Below are 21,639 nucleotides of genomic sequence, written 5' to 3'. Positions count from 1 at the left end.
AACGTACGCACACGATATCTATGACGTGTCACGCGATTTCTATGACGTTCGCAGGCGATTGCTATACAGTGCGAACGGGATAGCTATGACGAGTGCACGAGATAGCTATGGCGTGCACATGCGATATCACAGACGTGCGCACGTCATAGCTATGACGCAATTTTCTTTACTGACTATTAATTAATTGGGATAACAGCTAAATGCGATGCACTGTGCGATCGGTATAAAACTGAAGATAATGCGTGTTTACCAAATATTAGCAGTTTTTAAAGAATGCAGTGCGGCGACATTTGTCTAAATATCAAACCTGGAAATCGAACGCAAAAGCTAGTTTAGTATGAATGTAATCATCACAAATCGTCGTAAGAGCGGAACTTAAGTTTTTTTCTCCCCCAAATAAGTATGAATATATTAGTCTCAAAGGTCACTTTTATTTACACTCGCACTTAATTACATTGAAATAAAATTTGAGCTACGATTAGTTCTGTTTGTGTATTTTTTACAAGATTAAAAAAATGCAATCGTAATTTATTCCCAAGTAGGCGTTATGAGAATAATTTTAACAGTCGCTCGAGTCCCAAGCGGATCATATGTAGTATACACATATATCCATGCGTTACATCAAATATTGCTTTAACGAGTCTAGAGGGCCACGATTAACGACCTCCTTTACAAAAGGGAAACATATATTGAGATAACATTTCCTAAATGGTTTCCTACTCAATTTATTATGAACGCATAATCCTTTAATAAAAACACTGTATACAATAATGAGAAAAACGGTGAATAATATTATTGCCCTGTTAAACGTGTGTGTATTTCCTTATAAAAGGATGAGTAGGGTCTTTAAAAATAAATTTAAATGACAAACTTAACATTTTCATCTGTTACAAGTATACACGCAAGACTATGCCCATTCATCTATCATAAAATGTCTTTCTGACGAATGAATTACGTTACCTATGTCTGTTTGATCGCCTAAGGCAACGCTGTACATCCATGGTCATCCATCACTTGCTTGACCCAGCTCACTAGCTGGACCCAGCTGATATTTTTTTCTATCTGATACGTTTTCGCATTGGTAATTGACATGACGCCTTATCTATGATCGCTCCGCCCACTAGAATTGATCCACCAATCAGCGATCGATTAATCGGGCGCACTCGTTAGCAACGACATGTCCGCCATTTTCTAGACAAGCTACATGTTTAGGTTCACTTTTATTCCAACGAGTTTCTTTTGTTTTCCTCTTAAAAAAAACGATTAAAAATGGTTAAACGGTGTCAATGAGGATTATGTAACTCGGACAGTCGATATCCTGACAGATTAGTTGGAGACATTGAATTTATTTCGTTTTCAAAGCCGAAAAAAGATCTTGAGAAGTGTAAGAGATGGATAGGAGCTCGAATGCCTAGATCTCATTTTTTAAACGAGTTTCCAGAGGCGTATCCAGAATTTTTCCGAGGGGGTCTCAACTGGGGAGGATGCGGGAGGGATGTCCCCTTCCGTCGTTGATTTTTTTTTTGAAATGGTACCTTCAAATGATTCAATTTGATGCTATCTAATCAGCGTTTTGCATGATAAAAGTGCATGTAAAACAAGAACTTGAGTTTAGACATCAAGTGTGACAGACACACAGACAGACAGACACACAGGGGTAAATCAAATGTCTCTCAAACCAGTGTTTTGTTTTAATAACATTACTACGCTTAAAATAATTATAGAAACGACTAAAATAAGAAAAAAAAACAACAGTTTAATTGCATTAAAAATCTCACTTCAACAGAAATAGTCCAAATGTATGCCTTTTCCGTGCATTTTTTCGGTACTCTTCATTAAACTTGCGAATAAATTGCAGACCACTGCGCTAGTGTAAACACATAATTCCAAGTATTTGATTTATTTTAAAGAAAATTCGTTTACTTTTCACGATTCTCAGAAATTGTTGCATGGAACAATCTGTGCGCGCACATCGCGAAAATATGAGACATGCCAATATTCACATGTTCAGTGGGTATACCCTGTCCCGATTTGATGATAATTTTATCAAATCTTTTAATAGTAATATATATGCCGAAATTGTATTGGAACAAATTGCGAACGTTGTTGTTTTTTTTCAGTTCTTGAGCACTTTTTCATGTCAATGTTGCTCAAAAGAAGATCGACCGTTAAAATAGAAACTTGTTAAATGGTAAATAAAAGTTATAAAAATGTAAAATTAATCTTTCGGTTTCTCTAAATTTGTTCAGTGAATCGAATTTTCGGACAGACAGACAGACACACAGGGGTAAATCAAATGTCTCTCAAACCAGTATTTTTTTTTTAATAACATTTCTACGCTTGAAAATAATTATAGACACGACTAATATAAGAAAAAAAAAACAGTTTAATTGCATTAAAAATCTTACTTCAACTGAAATAGTCCAAATTTATGCCTTTTCCGTACATTTTTTCGGTGCTCTTCATTAAACTTGCGCATAAATTGCAGACTACTGCGCTAGTGTAAACACATAATTTCAAGTATTTGATTTATTTTTAAAGAAAATTCGTTTACTTTTTCACGATTCCCAGAAATTATTGCATGGAACAATCTGTGCGCGCACATCGCGAAAATATGAGACATGCCGATATCCACATGTTCAGTGGATATACCCTGTCCCGATTTGATGATAATTTTATCAAATCTTTTAATAGTAATATATATGCCGAAATTGTATTGGAACAAATTGCGAACGTTGTAGTTTTTTTTCAGTTCTTGAGTACTTTTTCATGTCAATGTTGCTCAACAGAAGATCGACCGTTAAAACAGAAACTTGTTAAATGGTAAATAAAAGTTATAAAAAAGTAAAATTAATCTTTCGGTTTCTCTAAATTTGTTCAGTGAATCGAATTCTCGAAGTTTTGTTGACCTCATGTCTATTGCAATCGAGTACTCTCGCTTTTCGGATGTTACCTCTCGACTCAAGGTAAACAACGCGCGAAGTGTATGACATTTGCGGATGTGTATGGAACTATCGGCTTTGTGTGGTTAAACACGCTCTAAATAAACAATTTTGACATGGATTTAACAGGAATGAAATAAATCGTTTAATGTACATCGTTTATTGCGGCAATGTTTGAATTCATTCAGAAATTATTTTAGTTGTTTCCTTGACCGCTCGACTGAAGGTAATTGGAGGATATTGTTTTTCACAAGTCCCATGCGGCAGCCATTTGTAAACATTTACCTATAGCTAAATGTATCGATGAATTTCATAAGTTGAATGTATCTCCTTCAGCCAATCAAATAGCGCAGTTTATCACTTACAGTCAATGAAGCGTGCAGTTTAGCTGGCGAAGGTTAGATTGTCTGTACACATGTCTGGGGCTAATCACACAAATTGACAGCTGTTAATGGCTTAATTAGGGGCATATGACAGGAAATACACAAGTGGATTGGAACTGTAAGGGGATCATTATTTTTTTAAATCATATCTAGCCAGCCAGCTGGGGGGGGGGGGGGGGCTTTAGCCCCCTAACCCCCTACCTAAATACGCCTCTGGTTTCGTTCATTGTGTTCGGATTAAAAAACGGAAATGAAATATGGCAAAAACGGTGAAAAAGGGTTAATGCAACTCTGACATTTGGTATCCAGAAAGATAAGTTAATGAATTAAATTTATACCATTTCCAACGCGGCAATGCGGTCTTGAAAGAGCGAGTGGAAGCTTCAAGAATTACCGAGATCCCCTTTATAGAACATTAATTTATTTCACAAACTTGAAATGTCATATAAGCAATAACTTAGCATTATTAAGTATGTATTATGTCACGTGTGCATGTAAAATAATTGAGAATTTTGGTACCCAATTCGTGTAACTTTACGAAATCCCCGTTAAAAATCGCGTTTCTGTGTGTGTCAGAAACAAGTGAAAACCATTTTGTTATTATTTTAATAAAGACGTATCGATAAATGCTACTGTAAAAGATTTATTATTACTGATATAAGTTAACCAATAAATGCGGTAACTTCGGGTAAGTCGGTACCTGCGCAAGCGTCTGATATGGGTAGCCTTATTAATTTATAATAGCCTGACCGTATTCCATTTCGTACAACGCTAATTTTATATCAGACAATGTACAAACTTACTGTGTTGTTTTTGCGCTTTAAATTATAGTGATTGATAAATGTCCCATAAGCAATGTTTAATCTGATTTATATCACTTTTATACGCAATAACATGTGGGATTGAGGTACCCACCCGGCGTCAGAAAGCGCGTAAAACTTCACCGAATTCCCAGTTATGAAGCGCTATTTCGTGTCAAATACACGGGTATGGGGGAATGTTTCGGTAATAATTTTGTTAACAACACGGGTAAATACCGGTGAAGTGTTAATTTATCGCAAATACGACCATTACACGTAATAACGGGTTCGATTTCGGTAAGCGCGCAAGCGTTTGAGAGCGTGTTTTAATGTACCGATTTACCCGTTATAAATAGCTGATGTTCTCTTAAATCGTATATTTTTGCATTTGCAGAATAACTAAATAGCATCAACCCCTTTACAAGTGTAATATGGTGTTAAACAAGTCCATAAAATCATCCGGAATATCGCGTAAATCTATATGCAGTCTATAGGCAAAGAAGCCATTTTGGTGTTTGCTTGTCTAGGTTTATAAAGTGGGCGGAGCGATCACTGATAAGGCGTCATGTCAATTGGTCGCGTGCGCGCGTCATTGTTATCGCGATTTAACGTCATAACTATCGCGTGCGTACGTCATAGCTTTCAGGTATTGCACGTATTAACCGACATGTATACACTTCCGCAGCCGATGGATGAACCGCAGACGATGCGTTAGTCGATTGCACGGTGTGATATACCGAGCTAATAGATTGTGTTCCACTCTCGAGTTCGTTGTAAGTAAAAACAAGAGCACCGCCTTGCGGGTGCAGACCGCTCATCTATTTTTTTTTTAAAGGTGAAGGGACTCTCATTTTCAATCACAAAGGAGGGAGGGGTGGAGTGAAGAGCGGTGCATTGTGTGGGGGTGTGGACATTTATTACATTTTCTTCCAAAAATGCGAAAAAAAGGAAAAAAAAAAATCAGGGGGGGTGGGGGGGTGGGTGGGGGGGGGGGGATTCTTGGGTGCGATGGTTGGACGGTATTTCAAACATAAAATAATAAAAATAAATATTTGTGTTTTTTAACCGTTTCAAAAAAAAATGGGGGGGGGGGGGGTTGAGGTGGGGGGGTATAGTGTGAGGGTGTGGTGGTAATTTGTGAGATGATCTTCAAAAAAAAAAAAAAAAAAAAATAGGGGGGGGGGGATTCGGGCGGGGGGAGGGGGGGGTGGGGGGATGGATCCTTGGGTGCGATGGTTGGACCGTATTTCAAACATAAAATAATCAAATAAATAGTTTTGTTTTTTAACCGTTTAAAAAAAAAATTGGGGAGGGGGTGGGGTGGGGGGGGGGGGGGTATAGTGTGAGGGTGTGGTGGTCATTTGTGAGATGATCTTAAAAAAAAAAAAAAAAAAAAAAAAAAAAAATAGGGGGGGGGGGGGGGGGGTTGGGGGGGGGGGGGGGGGCACGGGCGATGGTTTGGGTGGAGTCTATTGTGGTATGTCAGGTAAGAGTAGTTTTGTCAAAGTATCAATCAAATCTAATCATAAATAAAGAAGTTATGGCAATTTTAGAGAAATTTAATAATTTGACCTTGAGAGTCAAGGTCATTCAAAGGTCAAGGTAAAATTCAACTTGCCAGGTACAGTAACCTCATGATAGCATGAAAGTATTTGAAGTTTGAAAGCAATAGCCTTGATACTTAAGAAGTAAAGTGGATCGAAACACAAAATTTAACCATATATTCAAAGTTACTAAGTCAAAAAAGGGCCATAATTCCGTAAAAATGACATCCAGAGTTATGCAACTTGTCCTTTTACTGTACCCTTATGATAGTTTGCGAGTGTTCCAAGTATGATAGCAATATCTATGATACTTTAGGGGTAAAGTGGACCAAAACACAAAACTTAACCAAACTTTCAATTTTCTAAGTATAAAGGGCCCATAATTCCGTCCAAATGCCAGTCAGAGTTACATAACTTTGCCTGCACAGTCCCCTTACGGTAGTTAGTAAGTGTTGCATTGATACTTAAGGAATAAAATGGACCTTAACACAAAACTTAACAAAAATTTTCAATTTTCTAAGTATAAAAAGGGCACATAATTCTGTCAAAATGCACGCCAGAGTTATCTAACTTTGCGTGCCCAGTCCCCTCATGATAGTAAGTAAGTGTACCAAGTTTGAATGCAATAGCATTGATACTTTCTGAAAAAAGTGGACCTAAACGCAAAACTTAACCAAAATTTTCAATTTTCTAAGTATAAAAAGGGCACATAATTCAGTCAAAATGCACGCCAGAGTTATCTAACTTTGCCTGCCCAGTCCCCTCATGATAGTAAGTAAGTGTACCAAGTTTGAATGCAATAGCATTGATACTTTCTGAGAAAAGTGGACCTAAACGCAAAACTTAACCGGACGCCGACGCAGACGCCGACGCCAAGGTGATGACAATAGCTCATAATTTTTTTTCAAAAAATAGATGAGCTAACAAATAATAACAATATAATCGTTCCACAAAAGCATTTCCTTGCATGCATATGTTTTATTCAGCCATGGTTAGTACAATTATATTTGATAATGTGCACGATTATCAATAAAACGATGATTTTGTCAACCTTCTCTTTATGCGCCTATGTGAATTCCATCTCTTTTTGTCAACCAGTGGGCGGAGTCTAAACTGTGCAAGTGCGCGTGACGTCACTCGTCAACTGGTCTATTGATGCAAAGCATCAAAGGGCGTTGGGAATTTCAGTGTAAATGACACTCAATGAAGTTACATGAAACGATTTGTTTTGCTACGGTAAATATTAATATATTGGCCGATTATTTTAAACAAAATAGAAAAAGATAATGGTATAACCATTATCTATGATTTTGTGCTATAACCCCCAAATAATCATTATCTATGATGTTGTGTTATAATCCCCAAATAACCATTATCAATTTAATGGAACAGAAATGTGTAGGTTTTAAAAAATCTGCTTCATCTTGTAAGCGTTATTTCATATTTTTCTCAACTTCAAGGGGAGATGATTCTGAACTTATTCTTACGTTGCTCATTTACGACAGGGGTTGAGTACTCATTTATATGAAAACACTGTAAAAAATTTAATGTGATTACGACCCCCCCCCCCCTCTCCTACATATATTTCATGGGCATAATAAAAACAAAAAAAAATGGTTACAATAAAACAGCATATTTATTTAAACTAAAATGTCTACATAAAAACAAAAAGTTAACATAGAACACAAATAAAATATTTGATTCTACTGGGGCTCGAACCTTGGTTCTTTCACATGTGAAGCGAGCGTGTAACCACTACACTACGGAACCGCTTGAAAAATCACCTTCTAACTAAGATATTAATAAGCTATTAATAGGCGGTTTAAATGTAAACCAGGAAGTGTAAACGCTGGATAGTGAGCGGGGTTAAAGGTCCATACCAAAGGGTCAATACCACTGGCAAGATACGGGTCAGTCCTGTGGCCTTCTATATGTGGTTCTTAAAAAAAAAACAACCTGTAGGAGGACTTGACAGTATTGAGACTGGGGTTCTGTGATGGTGCTCCTCATTAATAAGCGGCTGCTTCCTTTATCAAGACTCATTATTACAAATAATAGTACGTGTTCCGCTTCGCGCTTTATAGCGCCTTTATTAGTAACTAGGTGGTTGCTAGGATAGTGGAACAAAGAAGTTTTGTTTTTATACAAAACCAGAAAGTTTCACCAGTTCGCGTATTTTCCCAGTCCCTGTGATCTTTTATTTTTGCCCAGTCCCTGTGATTAGTTATTAATTAAAAGAATTAGCTTTGCCTTATTGGCAATAAATGTTGTAGTTAATGTAATAGGCACAAATGCAGTACTTCTTAACACTAATTTACACACAAAAATCACCACTATGCAAGATATTCTGACAACAAAAATATATACATTGATCCGTAAAATAACTTCTCCTCCCATAAGAGAAAAAAATGTATTACATACTAGTCGCCGCACTTCAGTGCGACGCCAATAATATTAGGAGTAACATGCGGTGTTTCAAATTTTAAGAGAAGGAATTTCCTTTTCTCACTATGAAACAAGAATTTCGCTTCAAACACAAATGTATTTGATAAGAAAAACTAATTTGGCACATAACTCACAATGTAAGTGCTCTACATGAAATATGTACACTACAAATATAATATATTGACACATTATGCTGTATTAGTCTACATAATACAAATTTGGTTGAAGATTATATTCATACAAAAAGACTATCTTCATATATTTCATGGTTCAACAACAACAATTATGGGGTTAAAATATAATTTTATAAGCACAAACATGCATTACACGAGTTAAACATTGATTATCAACAAATAATATGAGGGACTATAAACTACATTTTAACCAAATGAAGCCCGTTTTCACATTGTTTTTGAGTGTTTGAACAGGTTTATTTACAATCAAATGAAAGCTATATGGAGAAATATTAAATAATAGCAAAACATTCCAAACACTATTCAGAAATTATTTATGTACATGTAATACACTGCTTGAGTGTTATTAATATGTACCATATGGTAAAGCTAGATCATCAGGACTTTCATTAACTTATACAACTGGAACTTTGAACTTCTAAGTATCTGATTTTTGAAAGTTTTGCATCTAAGCTAGGCAGCAATTTATTATATAAAATATCAAGTTTATTTGGAAGATATATATGTATGAGAATTCAATTTCCAAATAACTCCTTTTCACGAAGGTTATCCAAACGTCCACGTGTTTAATATACGATTCAATATATTAATATTTGCATGTACATGTAAATTGAATGATAATGAAGTTCAAATACTATCCAAGGCAATTGTGTTAAATACAGCCTGAATTGTGGTCAATATCATTGACAAAATAATGACTAATCTTGTTAAAAATAGAAAAAACTTGTTTAAGCCGACAGGAACACTGAAGGTTAACATAGAAAAATTAAGAATATAAACACAAAGATAGGACAATTAAAGGTGTCATCTTTTCTTGCCCTTTTTGCCCACAGTTGTCCAACCATCGTCCTCTACTTGATCTGTCTCCATGGTTTCTGAAATGACAAATCAATCACTGATGGGGTGTAATAGTGACAACTGTTGAGAATGCAACTGCTCTTACACCTCAACAATTTAACCCCCTCTGGGAAAACTGGACATAATGGGTGTGAAAGAAGGGTCGTCCCAGATTAGCCGGACATAAATTTCTGCTTTTATTGTATTTTTTGTTTACAAGAAGTCTCTTCTTTGCATAAATCCAGTTGAGGAGGAAAAATATCAGGTACAACAGTTGTACAATGAAATCTCACAATACAGTTATACCTGTCTAAAGGCCTGTGCGTGTATTTTTAAGTTAAGAAGGTCCTCCAAAGCATCAGGCTGTGTTGTTTGAGGACCCAGAGTGTGTCCCAGAACTCTTGTATCAAATGCTTATAACACGCAACCATGTTTAACGCATACCCTTTTTAATGCGGAAACGGAGAACAAAATAGTTCAAGACAAGGGACAAAATTGTCACAAAACCAGGTTTTCATTGTGAAAAAAAAATCTGATAAAGGGAGAAAACTCAAACTGAACTTTTGAAATGATAAAAAAAAATTAACCCCCTTTGTAATTTTTTTTTTTTTTTTAAATCTATTTTTAGTCGTGGCGACCTTGACATTGGAGATATTGACGTGATTCTTTCGTGGGACACACCGTCCCATGATGGTGAACAAAAGGGCCAAATGATTTTAAAATCTCACAATGAATGACATAGTTATGGCCAGGACAAGCTCATTTATGGCCATTTTTGACCTTTGAACTCAAAGTGTGACCTTGACCTTGGAGATATCGACGTAATTATTTCGCGCGACACACCGTCCAATGATGGTGAACAAATGTGCCAAATGATTTTAAAATCTGACGATGAACGACATAGTTATGGCTCGGACAAGCTCATTTATGGCCATTTTTGACCTTTGAACTCAAAGTGTGACCTTGACCTTGGAGATATCGACGTAATTATTTCGCGCGACACACCGTCCAATGATGGTGAACAAATGTGCCAAATGATTTTAAAATCTGACAATGAACGACATAGTTATGGCTCGGACAAGCTTATTCCGCCAGCCCGCCAGCCAGCCCGCCAGCCCGCCCGCATTCGCCAATCTAATAACCAGTTTTTTCCTCCGGAAAACCTGGTTTACAAGAAAACAATAAAGTTAGACAGAATAAAGCAGTCAAGAAGGCTTAACGCAAGTCTATAAACTCACCTAGTTCAATACCTGCTAGATTTTTTTATTAAATTTTAATTTCCACCTTTTCGATTTGTTACTGAAAGATGTTAAAATAAGAATTGAGTAAGGTAAAGCCCAAGTATCTGAATGAAACTCAACCTGTCAGATACTCACTGGGATTGAACTGGGTTAGTTTGTAGGCCACGTTTAAGCCATCTTTCTTTCAACACTTGCCCCCCTACCCCCCCCCCCCCCCAACACAAAGACACACACACAAAATAATCCTGTTTATGATACCCCTGTTTATTGGCATGCTGTGATACCCTTTTCAGAACCCATCAAAACACATTTTCTGAGAAAACAGTGTAGTAAACCTTAGGTAAGTCAGCTGAGAAAAATAGAATACTATGTAAGTGTGATTGTGTACTTAAATTTATCCCACTCGTGTCTGAAAGGCTTACAAGGCTCGGCAAGCCTCGCCATGTTAACCTTTCTTCACTCGTGGGATAAATTTAAGTACACAATCACACTAACATAGTATTCTCTATGTAGCTCTTGCATTGGAAGATATTTTATGCAGAAACATTGCACTCAGAGAAATACCCCAAAGAGGGACCAGACATTATATAAAGTATGCCTTTAAGCAATCTTGAAAGATATACACCTTCTTAAATGTATTTTAATTACTAGTAGCAAAATTGTCACCCAATCCAATAAAAAATCTAATCAGTACTGGGGTAATTCTCAAATCATTTAAAAAATCTTCCAGCACATAAAGTTGTTTCCAATACCTCCAGCTTCTCATTCTTGTTTAGACTGGGACATTTAGGATTTGGATTGATTTTGAATATTTATCTTAAATATGATTAAGTTTAAGACGATACTATAAGCTTTTTAGATGCATTCACAAAGAACCTCTCCTCCAAATATCTTCAGTTCCAATTTTGTTGTGAGGATAGACTTGGAATTTGATCTTAAAATTTAAAATCTAAAAATGAATATATGATTGAAATTGATTTCAAATATTTATCTTGAACATGACTTAAATTTTGCCAAATACCTTCCGTATCTCCTTGTTGCTGAGATGGTGGAGTGGAATTGGAGAGGGACGGGGCATTGTTTTCCCCTTCATCCTCATCACCACTAGACTGTAAGTGAATAATAACTTGTGTTTAATATGCCTGTGTAGGATGCCTCGATCTTTTATCTCCACATGGAAGTAGTATTTGTATTTGACAAATATAGCAGAGGATCTGCGAGAGAATCCATGAACAGTTGAAAATTAAATCCATGAAATCTGACAAAGATTTCATTACAAACGATAATTACTGAAACACCATTATTTTTCTTGATTGACTAATAAAACAACCCACAATGTGACCTAGTTCCTGTTCAGTCACTGCTGCAGGTTGGCAGTTTGCCAGATTACATGGAGGCAACTTGTCTAGGCGTTCCCTCAGCTGAACATCATCACCATGCTGACATAGCTTGTAGCAGCCACATATCATCTTTGCTACCTGCAAAATTGAAGTTATTGAGTTGTTTACTTAAGCCTTTGGAGAACTATTGTTATGACTGGTTATAGATATAAATATGAGAAATTAAAAATGCAAATAAATGATAAATTTAAAAGTGAATATAAACTGATAATCTTTAAGGCAATAAGGATTCTATTGATTCTTCAGTTAAATGATGAGATTCCAGTAACCATTAGTTTCACATCTAGATATTAAATAAAACTAAGCAGTCAGAAGTGTTGCCTGACAGAATAACTTGATTATAATAACATAAATTCTCATGAAAACGCAATGAAATCTTCTTTTTTTTAATGATAACTGACACATTCCTTAAGATTCATCATACTTGCACAAAACACTTAACCCATTTATGCCTAGCAACTAGAAAAAAGTCCTTGCCAAACAGCGTAGACCCAGATGAGACGCCACATGATGCTGCATCTTATCTGGGTCTGCGGTGTTTGCTTAAAGGAATTTCTGTAAAAAATATTCTAAATATAGAAATAATTATACTAGACATACCTAACTTTGGAAATAAATTGATCCAATTTAAAAGGATGGGAGAGTCCTCTAGGCATAAATGGGTTAACACTGCACAGAGCTGCAACATACCTCAGGCAAGCTACCATCGTCTGCGATGGTGTCAAACTCGGTGTTGAGAACATCTTCAAGGAAATCTTCGAGTTCGTATGTCTCTATGTTAGCTGTCAAGAACAAGAAGTTACAGGAGTGTATCACAACATTGCAATTGATAATTACAGAACTTGATAGTAACAGAAATGTACACTCACAAAGATTCAAGTCACTATTCAATCAATCAGCAAACAAGAGAAACATATTTGACAAATAATATTATTTTTATATTTTACCTGCTGACAGCTGTATATAATCCAACAAGTGCATTTCAATTTAAAGCATGATAAAGCTTATCTGCATTTTATAATGAGGTAATGATTGTTTAGTTTTAGAACAAAACTGGCCAAAGTCATTGTACAATTTGTTCAATTAGAATTTTGTGACTTGAGCAATATTACTCTTCTTTGTTTATTTCAACTCTCAATTTGCAAGCATATAAGACAGTCTTGAGATATGAAAAATTATTTATTTTGATGAAGATAGATTCGTTTAAAGTTTGACAAGTTCAAATGAAATCCAAACACAAATTTAATAGATTCAGCTTCAAGGGCCATAAAACGCCCATAACTGTTGCTGTAAAATTTGATGGTGATTTTATTTTTACCTAAATCTATTGAGATTAAGAGCATGATAAACTATGCTTAAACAAAAGCATTGTATGAAGTGTGATGAAGATCAGATTGAAAATGTGTTAGATCTGAGAGAACAGACATGACCCCCCCAACAAAATTGCCTCTAAGCTCCGGAACATAAATCCACAACACATTTGTTATACTTTAACAAAAAATTACAGAATATAAATGTAAATTCACAGATTTAAAATTGTGAAATTATTTCACTGCAGAATACAAACATGAGGGCCATGATGGCCCTGAATCGCTCACCTGACTAACCAAATACAATCCCAACCCAGTTTTCATCAAGATAAACATTCTGACCAAATTTCATAAATATTGGATGAAAACTGTGACCTCTATTGTCTACACAAGGTTTTTCTAATATTTGATCTATTGACCTAGTTTTTGACCCCAGTTGACCAAATACAATCCCAACCCAGATTTCATCAAGACAAACATTCTGACCATATTTCATGAAGATTGGATGAAAACTGTGGCCTCTATTGCCTACACTAGGTTTTTCTATTATTTGACCTAGTGACCTAGTTTTTGACCCAAGATGACCCAAATACAATCCCAACCCAGATTTCATCAAGATAAACATTCTGACCAAATTTCATTAAAGATTGGATGAAAACTGCGACCTCTATTGTCTATACAAGGTTTTTCTATTATTTCACCTAGTGACCTAGTTTTTGACCTAGTTTTTGACCCCAGATGATCCAAATACAATCCCAACCCAGATTTCATCAAGATAAACATTCTGACCAAATTTCATAAAGATTGGATGAAAACTGTGACCTCTACTGTCTACACAAACAAATTGTTGACGGTTTTTCTATTACTTGACCTAGTGACCTAGTTTTTGACCCCAGATGACCAAAATACAATCCCAGCCCAGATTTCATCAAGATAAACATTCTGACCAAATTTCACAAAGATTGGATGAAAACTGCGACCTCTATTGTCTACACAAGGTTTTTCTATTATTTGACCTAGTTTTTGACCTAGTGACCTAGTTTTTGACCCCAGATGACCCAAATACATTCCCAAGCCAGATTTCATCAAGATAAACATTCTGACCCAATTTCATAAAGATTGGATGAAAACTGCGACCTCTATTGTCTACACAAGGTTTTTCTATTATTTCACCTAGTTTTTGACATAGTGACCTAGTTTTTGACCCCAGATGACCCAAATACAATCCCAACCCAGATTTGATCAAGATAAACATTCTTCCCAAATTTCATAAACATTGGGTGAAAACTGTGACCTCTACTGTCTACACAATCAAATTGTTGATGATTTTTCAATTATTTGACCTAGTGACCTAGTTTTTGACCCCAGATGGCCCAAATACAATCCCAACCCAGATTTTATCAAGATGAACATTCTGACCAAATTTCATTAAGATTGGATGAAAACTGTGACCTCTATTGTCTACACAAGGTTTTTCTATTATTTGATCTATTATGTGACCTAGTTTTTGACCTAGTGACCTAGTTTTTGACCCCAGATGACCCATATACAATCCCAACCCAGATTTCATCAAGATAAACATTCTGCCCAAATTTCATAAACATTGGGTGAAAACTGTGACCTCTACTGTCTACACAATCAAATTGTTGATGATTTTTCAATTATTTGACCTAGTGACCTAGTTTTTGACCCCAGATGGCCCAAATACAATCCCAACCCAGATTTTATCAAGATGAACATTCTGACCAAATTTCATTAAGATTGGATGAAAACTGTGACCTCTATTGTCTACACAAGGTTTTTCTATTATTTGATCTATTATGTGACCTAGTTTTTGACCTAGTGACCTAGTTTTTGACCCCAAATGACCCAAATACAATCCCAACCCAGATTTCATCAAGATAAACATTCTGACCAAATTTCATAAAGATTGGATGAAAACTGTGACCTCTACTGTCTACACAAACAAATTGTTGACAGACGCACACACGCACACACAACGGACGCCGGACATCACACGGTCACATAAGCTCACCATGTTACTTCGTGAAAGGTGAGCTAAAAACCGAAAGCTACAACAAAAAGCATGACAGGGATAGAAATGAGCAGGGGCAATCTCGCAAAAAGTCCATCCAAATTTGTAATGGGCCCCGAGATTAACAGAGAAAACTAATAAGTCACGTATATTAAAAAATGTTGACAGCACAAGACAACCATGGCCAAAAAGTTAGTTTCTATGCTTATAAAGAGGCCTTACCATTTTCAGTAAACCACTGATATATTGCTCCCACCAACCATTCTGCCTTAGCCTGGCTATCAGCACCGCCAAAGCCATGGGTCACAGCTAACTAAAATAGTAATTAATGAGTTATATGGCAAATGTTTTTTGTTGCTTTATAATTTTTAGGTGCATATCTTTGGGCCTGTGGGTGTTGTTGGAGTGCACTAAACAATTCTATATAATATCACATCCTAGAGTCCAGTATTTAATTATTTTTTTTTGTTAATACCATAAACATACATCGGGCATAGAGTACTAATACTACTTTATCATGCGTAAATGAAAAAACAAATAATTTATTTAAAGCATTTAATATCAGCCAGGCATTTAAGCCTGATAAAAATCTGCATCTAAACTAAAGAAAGACTACCTAAAAATACGGAAAATATACTAAAACGTACCAGACAAGTTTAGACTGACCTGAATTTTATTTACAACCCAAATTCAATGTTGTAAAACGTGCTACGGAATACGAAACAAAATTATTTTTGAACAAAACCTGCCATTATGAGTACAAGTTTCGATAATAAAGAGGCCACTATACAAAATATATTGACATAAATATGAACATAATTAATTTGAAAAAAAAGCAAACAAAGACCAATTTTGCCTTAGAATTTGTGTACATAGGATACAAATAACTATCGGAACCTTAGAAAACAGATATTCGTAATTACTAAATCCTAAAGAAACAGCAAAAGAAAACAAAAAATATCTGGGGGTGAATTGTCCAGGGAGAAGGGGTGAATTGTCTAGGGGGTGAATTGTTCTCTGGGGATGAATTGTCTTGGGGGGTGAATTGTCTCGCTTCCCAGAAATAGCACATATCCGAAATATGCCCACTTCAAATAACTAAAAATTTCTGCTACAATTCTTAAATTCTAACTTAATTCATAGCTTAATTACTCTTTTTTTAAATTAAAAACAATATATGCTTCTTTTCACTGGCAAAGTTTAGCTTACCTTTAAGACTGGCCAGTTTCCCAAAATTCTGTCAACAGCTCCACGAAAGGCATCACCCATGGACGCTGCCATTTTGAGTACTCTTCAATGAAGATAGAGAGCGAAAGGAAAAGTAGCTGCACCGAACGCGAAATAAAATTCCAATACGATCAAGTTTGTCGGGTATATATCTACTAATGTTCGTTTGTATCTCTTATAAAATGATTGCAAATAGGTTTTATGGTAAATAAAATCGCAAATGACGGTGGACCCTCGAACATTATCTGGCCCACTGGTTTTGGCTGTCCCTTTAAAAAGGAGGGTGGTTTTCGGATAATTGTACTTCGGAAACCGGCTACAGTAAATACTGAATAACACAAACTGTAAGATCGGAATTACAACGAATACTGGTCGTGTACGTTATTCCGGCCACTTTTGGGACTATTTTAATAAAATCTTTTGTTTTAGGCAACTGGTTGAAACTAAACTTCACATATATAATCCTGGGTTCAAATCTCACCCACAGGCACAGGCACTCGGCATTAGCTACTACCCCCCCCCCCCCCCCCCCCCAGCTGCTACCGCCCTCCCAAACTATCAAAATTGTCCATTAGTAATACAAAATAAGGTATGTGACGTAGACCCTTGAATTGCTGATTTCGGCATACCAGCCAATTTCCGAAGGTCACTACTCCATCAATTTTCAACCGATTTGCACAATTCTGGTATCAAACAATGCAGAAGACTTCATACTAAATGAATAAATCGATGCATGTTCGCATAAGTCTACCTTAAAGCGTTCATCAAAAAACAAACTTGCAACAACATTTCCTTTAATCGATCTGATTACCACGAAAATACATTTATTTTCGGAAACCTTCAATTTGGATTTTTTGGGCAGTCATTTGGGAAATGGGGCTGAATTTTTAGCCCCATAATTTACCCCCAAAAATGCCATTCTTAGTCTAGATCTTTTGTGCGTGCCTTGTGATCAATTCTTGAAATGTGATCTAGAATAATTAATCCCCTTTGATGTGTGATCTTTTTAATTCATATAAATAATTGCAATAAACAATTTTTATTGTCTTTTTTACACCATTTCATTCCACTTCATTCCTTTAAACATAAAGGTGTGACCATGAACTAAGGTTGCAAAGCTTTTAATGAAATAATTTTTATGTTTTCAATGTATATAAAACTTGCTTTTAAGGGATTCTTTATCTTACATCTGTTTCTCAATTATATCAATGAAAATAAATATGTCATAGTGTTTATGCTCCCCCAAAATTTTTTTGGGGGGAGCATATACATGTAGTCGCCGCTTCGTCTGTCCGTGCGTGTGTCTGTGGTTCCGTGTGTCCATCCGTCCGTGCACAATTTTTGTCCGGGCTATTTCTCAGCAACTAATGAGCGGAATTCAATGAAACTTTATGGGAAGCTTCACTACAAAGAGGAGATGTGCATATGATCAGCCTGTTCTGTTCGGATGATTTTTCACAGAGTTATGGCCCTTTGAAATTTTCCATTAACTGTACATATAGTGCAATTCTTGTCCGGGCTATTTCTCAGCAACTAATGACCGGAATTCAATGAAACTTTATGGGAAGCTTCACTACCAAGAGGAGATGTGCATATTATCAGTCAGTTCTGGTCGGATGATTTTTCACAGAGTTATGGCCCTTTGAAATTTTCCATTAACTGTACATATACTGCAATTCTTGTCCGAGCTATTTCTCAGCAACTAATGACTGGAATTCAATGAAACTTTATGGGAAGCTTCACTACCAATAGGAGATGTGCATATTATCAGCCGGTTCTCGTCGGATGATTTTTTTAAGAGTTATGGCCCTTTTAAATTTTCCATTGTACATATACTGCAATTCTTGTCCGAGCTATTTCTCAGCAACTTATTACGGGAATTCAATGAAACTTTATGGGAAGCTTCACTACCAACAGGAGATGTGCATATTATCAGCCGGTAATGGTCAGATGATTTTTCACAGAGTTATGGCCCTTTGAAATTTTCTATAATCTGTACATATAGTGCAATTCTTGTCTGGGCTATTTCTCCCCAACTACTGACTGGAATTCAATGAAGCTTTATGGAAAGCTTAACCACCTTGAGGAGATGCGCATGCTATTTGTGGGTTCTGGTTAGATGATTTATTTAGAGAGTTATGGCCCTTTGAAATTTTAAGTTGCTAAACCATCCATCGTATTATTTTGTCCAAAGTTATGCCCCTCAAGACGTTTACTTTTATGTGAATATATAGTGCAATATTGTGCAAAAAAAATCCTTTTGGGAGCATCACCCGTCTCCGACGGTTTCTTGTTTTACTTGCTCTTATTTAAACATAATTGTCTCATAAATGAAACTGATAATTTTGGGACTGTTAGTAGCACGTTCAAGTGCTTGGAACATTTAATTATGAGAGAAATATGACTAGATAATATATATATTTCATCTATATATTATTGTATTATCTATTTTAAATCAAAACATAAATTGAGTGTTGTACTATGATATCACGAAGTAATGTAATAAAGGCATTATATTTCAAATTGTAGTTACATGGTAAAATTATCCATATGATAACACCATATGGTCCACAGGTATAGATTGCAGTCAACTGTTTGAAATTAGTGAGATGTCACCCTTTATGTTGCACATATTTAATTAACAAATGTTAAATAATTGTCTATACTTTGTGTCTCATTATATATATTTTTTGTTTTCATTTTTTTTTACTGTAACAATTTTGATACATTTGATGGTTGGAGTATTTTTACCTTTTCTCAATATAAAGGATCATTTGAATTTTTTTTTTATTGAATGTGATGTACACTCATTTAAACTTGATTTTCTGATAAATTGATAATTTGGGGACTGTGAAGTACAATTTCAGCAGCATATGATTTTTAATAAAATGTTTAATTAAACCACGCAAACAAAAGTAAAAGATAATGACATAACTTAGTAGCATGTGTAACTTTTTTGTAATCTTTAATTCAAATTAATTCAGTGCTTATATTCTTGTATTATTTTCATTCAATGACATAGGGCAGGTCATAGTGTTACACTAATGCTATATACAGATCTGTCTTAACATTGCAATAAAAATAAATGATGTACATATATATATATACCTTTGTAAAATATGTATGTAATTTAAGTGTGAAATTTTTGTTTTTTAATTTAATGATAAGGATTTTCTAAATTATGTCATCAATTTATTATTTGTATGCGTCTGATAATTTTTTCTCTGTATATTAGTGTCAATATGTATATTTTTGTAACATATGTAAGGAATATATTTTTGATTTTCTATAATAATTTTAAGTATTCCAAAATAAAATGTTGGTGAGAGGTGGAGTTATTACTAAATAAGAAGTGAATTATTATAAAATAAGGGTGATAAGTTAACAGGCGATTAGTTATACATTGATTTGATCCTTGAAGAGATTCAAGTTCTTTAAAAAAAATTTTTTATGTAAATTATCAAAAAAAAAATTCAATTACATTTGTTGCTGAAATTCGGCCCCATTCCCAATTTAAGTATTTTAAGCTCTACTGGCCAAAGGCCTGAAGAGCTTATGTCATGGCGTGGTTTCCATCATGCGTGCGTTAGACTTTTTCTTGTTTACGCGATAAAGTCCACAGTTTTCATCGGATTCTTTTCAAACTTGTTCAGTGTCTTTATATTAATGAGGACTCAAACTCTATTGAAAATGGGTTACATCAGAGTAAAACGGCCAGAATTATCTCCCCTTGAAGTTGAGAAAATTGTGAAATAAGGCTTGTTTACGCAATAAAGTCTACAGTTTTCATCCAATTATTTTCATACTTGCACAGTGTCTTTATCTGAATGATGAGTCAAATCCTATTGAAAATAAGCAATATCGGAGTTATAAGTCCAGAGTTATCTCCCCTTGAATTTGAGAAAAAAAGAAGAAAATTCAGTTTTTTTATGTGATAAAGTCCATAATTTTCATCCAATACTTGGCAAAATTGCATGGTGTCTTTGTATCAATGAGGACTCAAACCCTTTTTATGCCCCCCTTTGAAGAAGAGGGGGTATAATATTGTTTTGCACATGTCGGTCCGTCCGTCCACCAGATGGTTTGTCCGTCCACCAGATGATTTCCGGATGATAACTCAAGAAACTTAGGCCTAGGATCATGAAACTTCATAGGTACATTGATCATGACTGGCAGATGACCCCTATTATTTTCTAAGTCACTAGGTCAAATGTCAAAGTCACAGTGACTCGAAACAGTAAAACGGTTTCCGGATGATAACTCAAGAACGCTTAAGCCTAGGATCATGAAACTTCATAGGTACATTGATCATGACTGGCAGATGACCCCTATTGATTTTCAAGTCACTAGGTCAAAGGTCAAGGTCACAGTGACTTGAAACAGTAAAATGGTTTCCGGATGATAACTCAAGAATGCTTACGCCTAGGATCATGAAACTCCATAGGTACATTGATAATGACTGGCAGATGACCCCTATTGATTTTCAGGTCACTAGGTAATAAAAGGTCAAGGTCACAGTGACACGAAACAGTAAAGTGGTTTACGGATGATAACTCAAGAATGCTTATGCCTAGGATCATGAAACTTCATAGGTACATTGATCATGACTGGCAGATGACCCCAATTAATTTTCAGTTCACTAGGTCAAAGGTCAAGGTCACAGTGACTCGAAACAGTAAAATGGTTTCCTGATGATAACTCAAGAATAATAAGGCCTAGGATCATGAAACTTCATAGATAAATTGATCATGACTGGCAGATGACCCCCTATTGATTTTCAGGTCACTAGGTCAAAGGTCAAGGTCACAGTGACAAAAAACGTATTCACACAATGGCTTCCAATACAACTGACAGCCCATATGGGGGGCATGCATGTTTTACAAACAGCCCTTGTTTAAAAAGAGCAATATCGAAGCAATAAGTCCAGAATGACTTCCCCTTGAATATGAGAAAATTTTGAAATCCTGCTTGTTTACGCAATTAATTCCACAGTTTTCATCCAATTATTTCTTTATATCTTTATATCAATGAGGACTTGAACCCTATTGAATATGAGCAGTATCGAAGAAATAAGTACACAAAAATCTCCCCTTGAATTTGAGAAAATTTTCCTTGTTTGCGCGATTAAGTACACAGTTTCCATCTTATTCTTTCCAAACTTGCACAGTGTTTATAGCAGTAGAGCGATTCAGGCCCTCATGGGCCTCTTGTTAGTATTTGCCAGCAAAGAAACACTCAACTATAATTCGCAATTTTTGTAGAAACAACATAATTTCCCAAT

At 35.6% G+C, this 21,639-nt stretch overlaps 1 protein-coding gene across 2 annotated transcripts; it reads right to left on the bottom strand.

Annotated features, from left to right (window-relative positions):
* Positions 1-7,286: 7,286 nt before the first annotated feature.
* Positions 7,287-16,513, bottom strand: LOC127832539 (pre-rRNA-processing protein TSR2 homolog). 2 transcript variants are annotated; one of them, XM_052358051.1, is made up of 6 exons: positions 16,341-16,513; positions 15,354-15,444; positions 12,477-12,568; positions 11,721-11,864; positions 11,408-11,495; positions 7,287-9,203 (listed from the first exon to the last, which is right to left on the bottom strand). In XM_052358051.1, exons 1-6 carry the CDS (start codon positions 16,410-16,412, stop codon positions 9,160-9,162), a joined length of 531 nt encoding a protein of 176 aa, XP_052214011.1. In that variant the 5' UTR covers positions 16,413-16,513; the 3' UTR covers positions 7,287-9,159. The 2 variants fall into 2 exon arrangements, with proteins under 2 accessions (XP_052214011.1, XP_052214010.1); XM_052358050.1 differs by having other exon boundaries at positions 7,287-9,183; positions 16,341-16,500.
* Between the last annotated feature and the right edge of the window lie 5,126 nt (positions 16,514-21,639).

This window comes from Dreissena polymorpha, chromosome 5, assembly GCF_020536995.1.
Source record: "Dreissena polymorpha isolate Duluth1 chromosome 5, UMN_Dpol_1.0, whole genome shotgun sequence".
Lineage (NCBI taxonomy): Eukaryota > Metazoa > Mollusca > Bivalvia > Myida > Dreissenidae > Dreissena > Dreissena polymorpha.
This window is presented reverse-complemented; position numbering and strand designations above follow the sequence as displayed.

Bases quoted from the DNA above. Each gene is read 5' to 3' on its own strand.
- LOC127832539 (XM_052358050.1), bottom strand. From the start codon at position 16,412: ATGGCAGCGTCCATGGGTGATGCCTTTCGTGGAGCTGTTGACAGAATT. The intron at 11,496-11,720 runs GTGGGTTGTTTT...ATTCACTTACAG, and splicing joins AACAGGAACTAGGTCACATT to TCTAGTGGTGATGAGGATGA. The intron at 9,184-11,407 runs GTATTTGGCAAA...TTGTCATTTCAG, and splicing joins GCAACAAGGAGATACGGAAG to AAACCATGGAGACAGATCAA.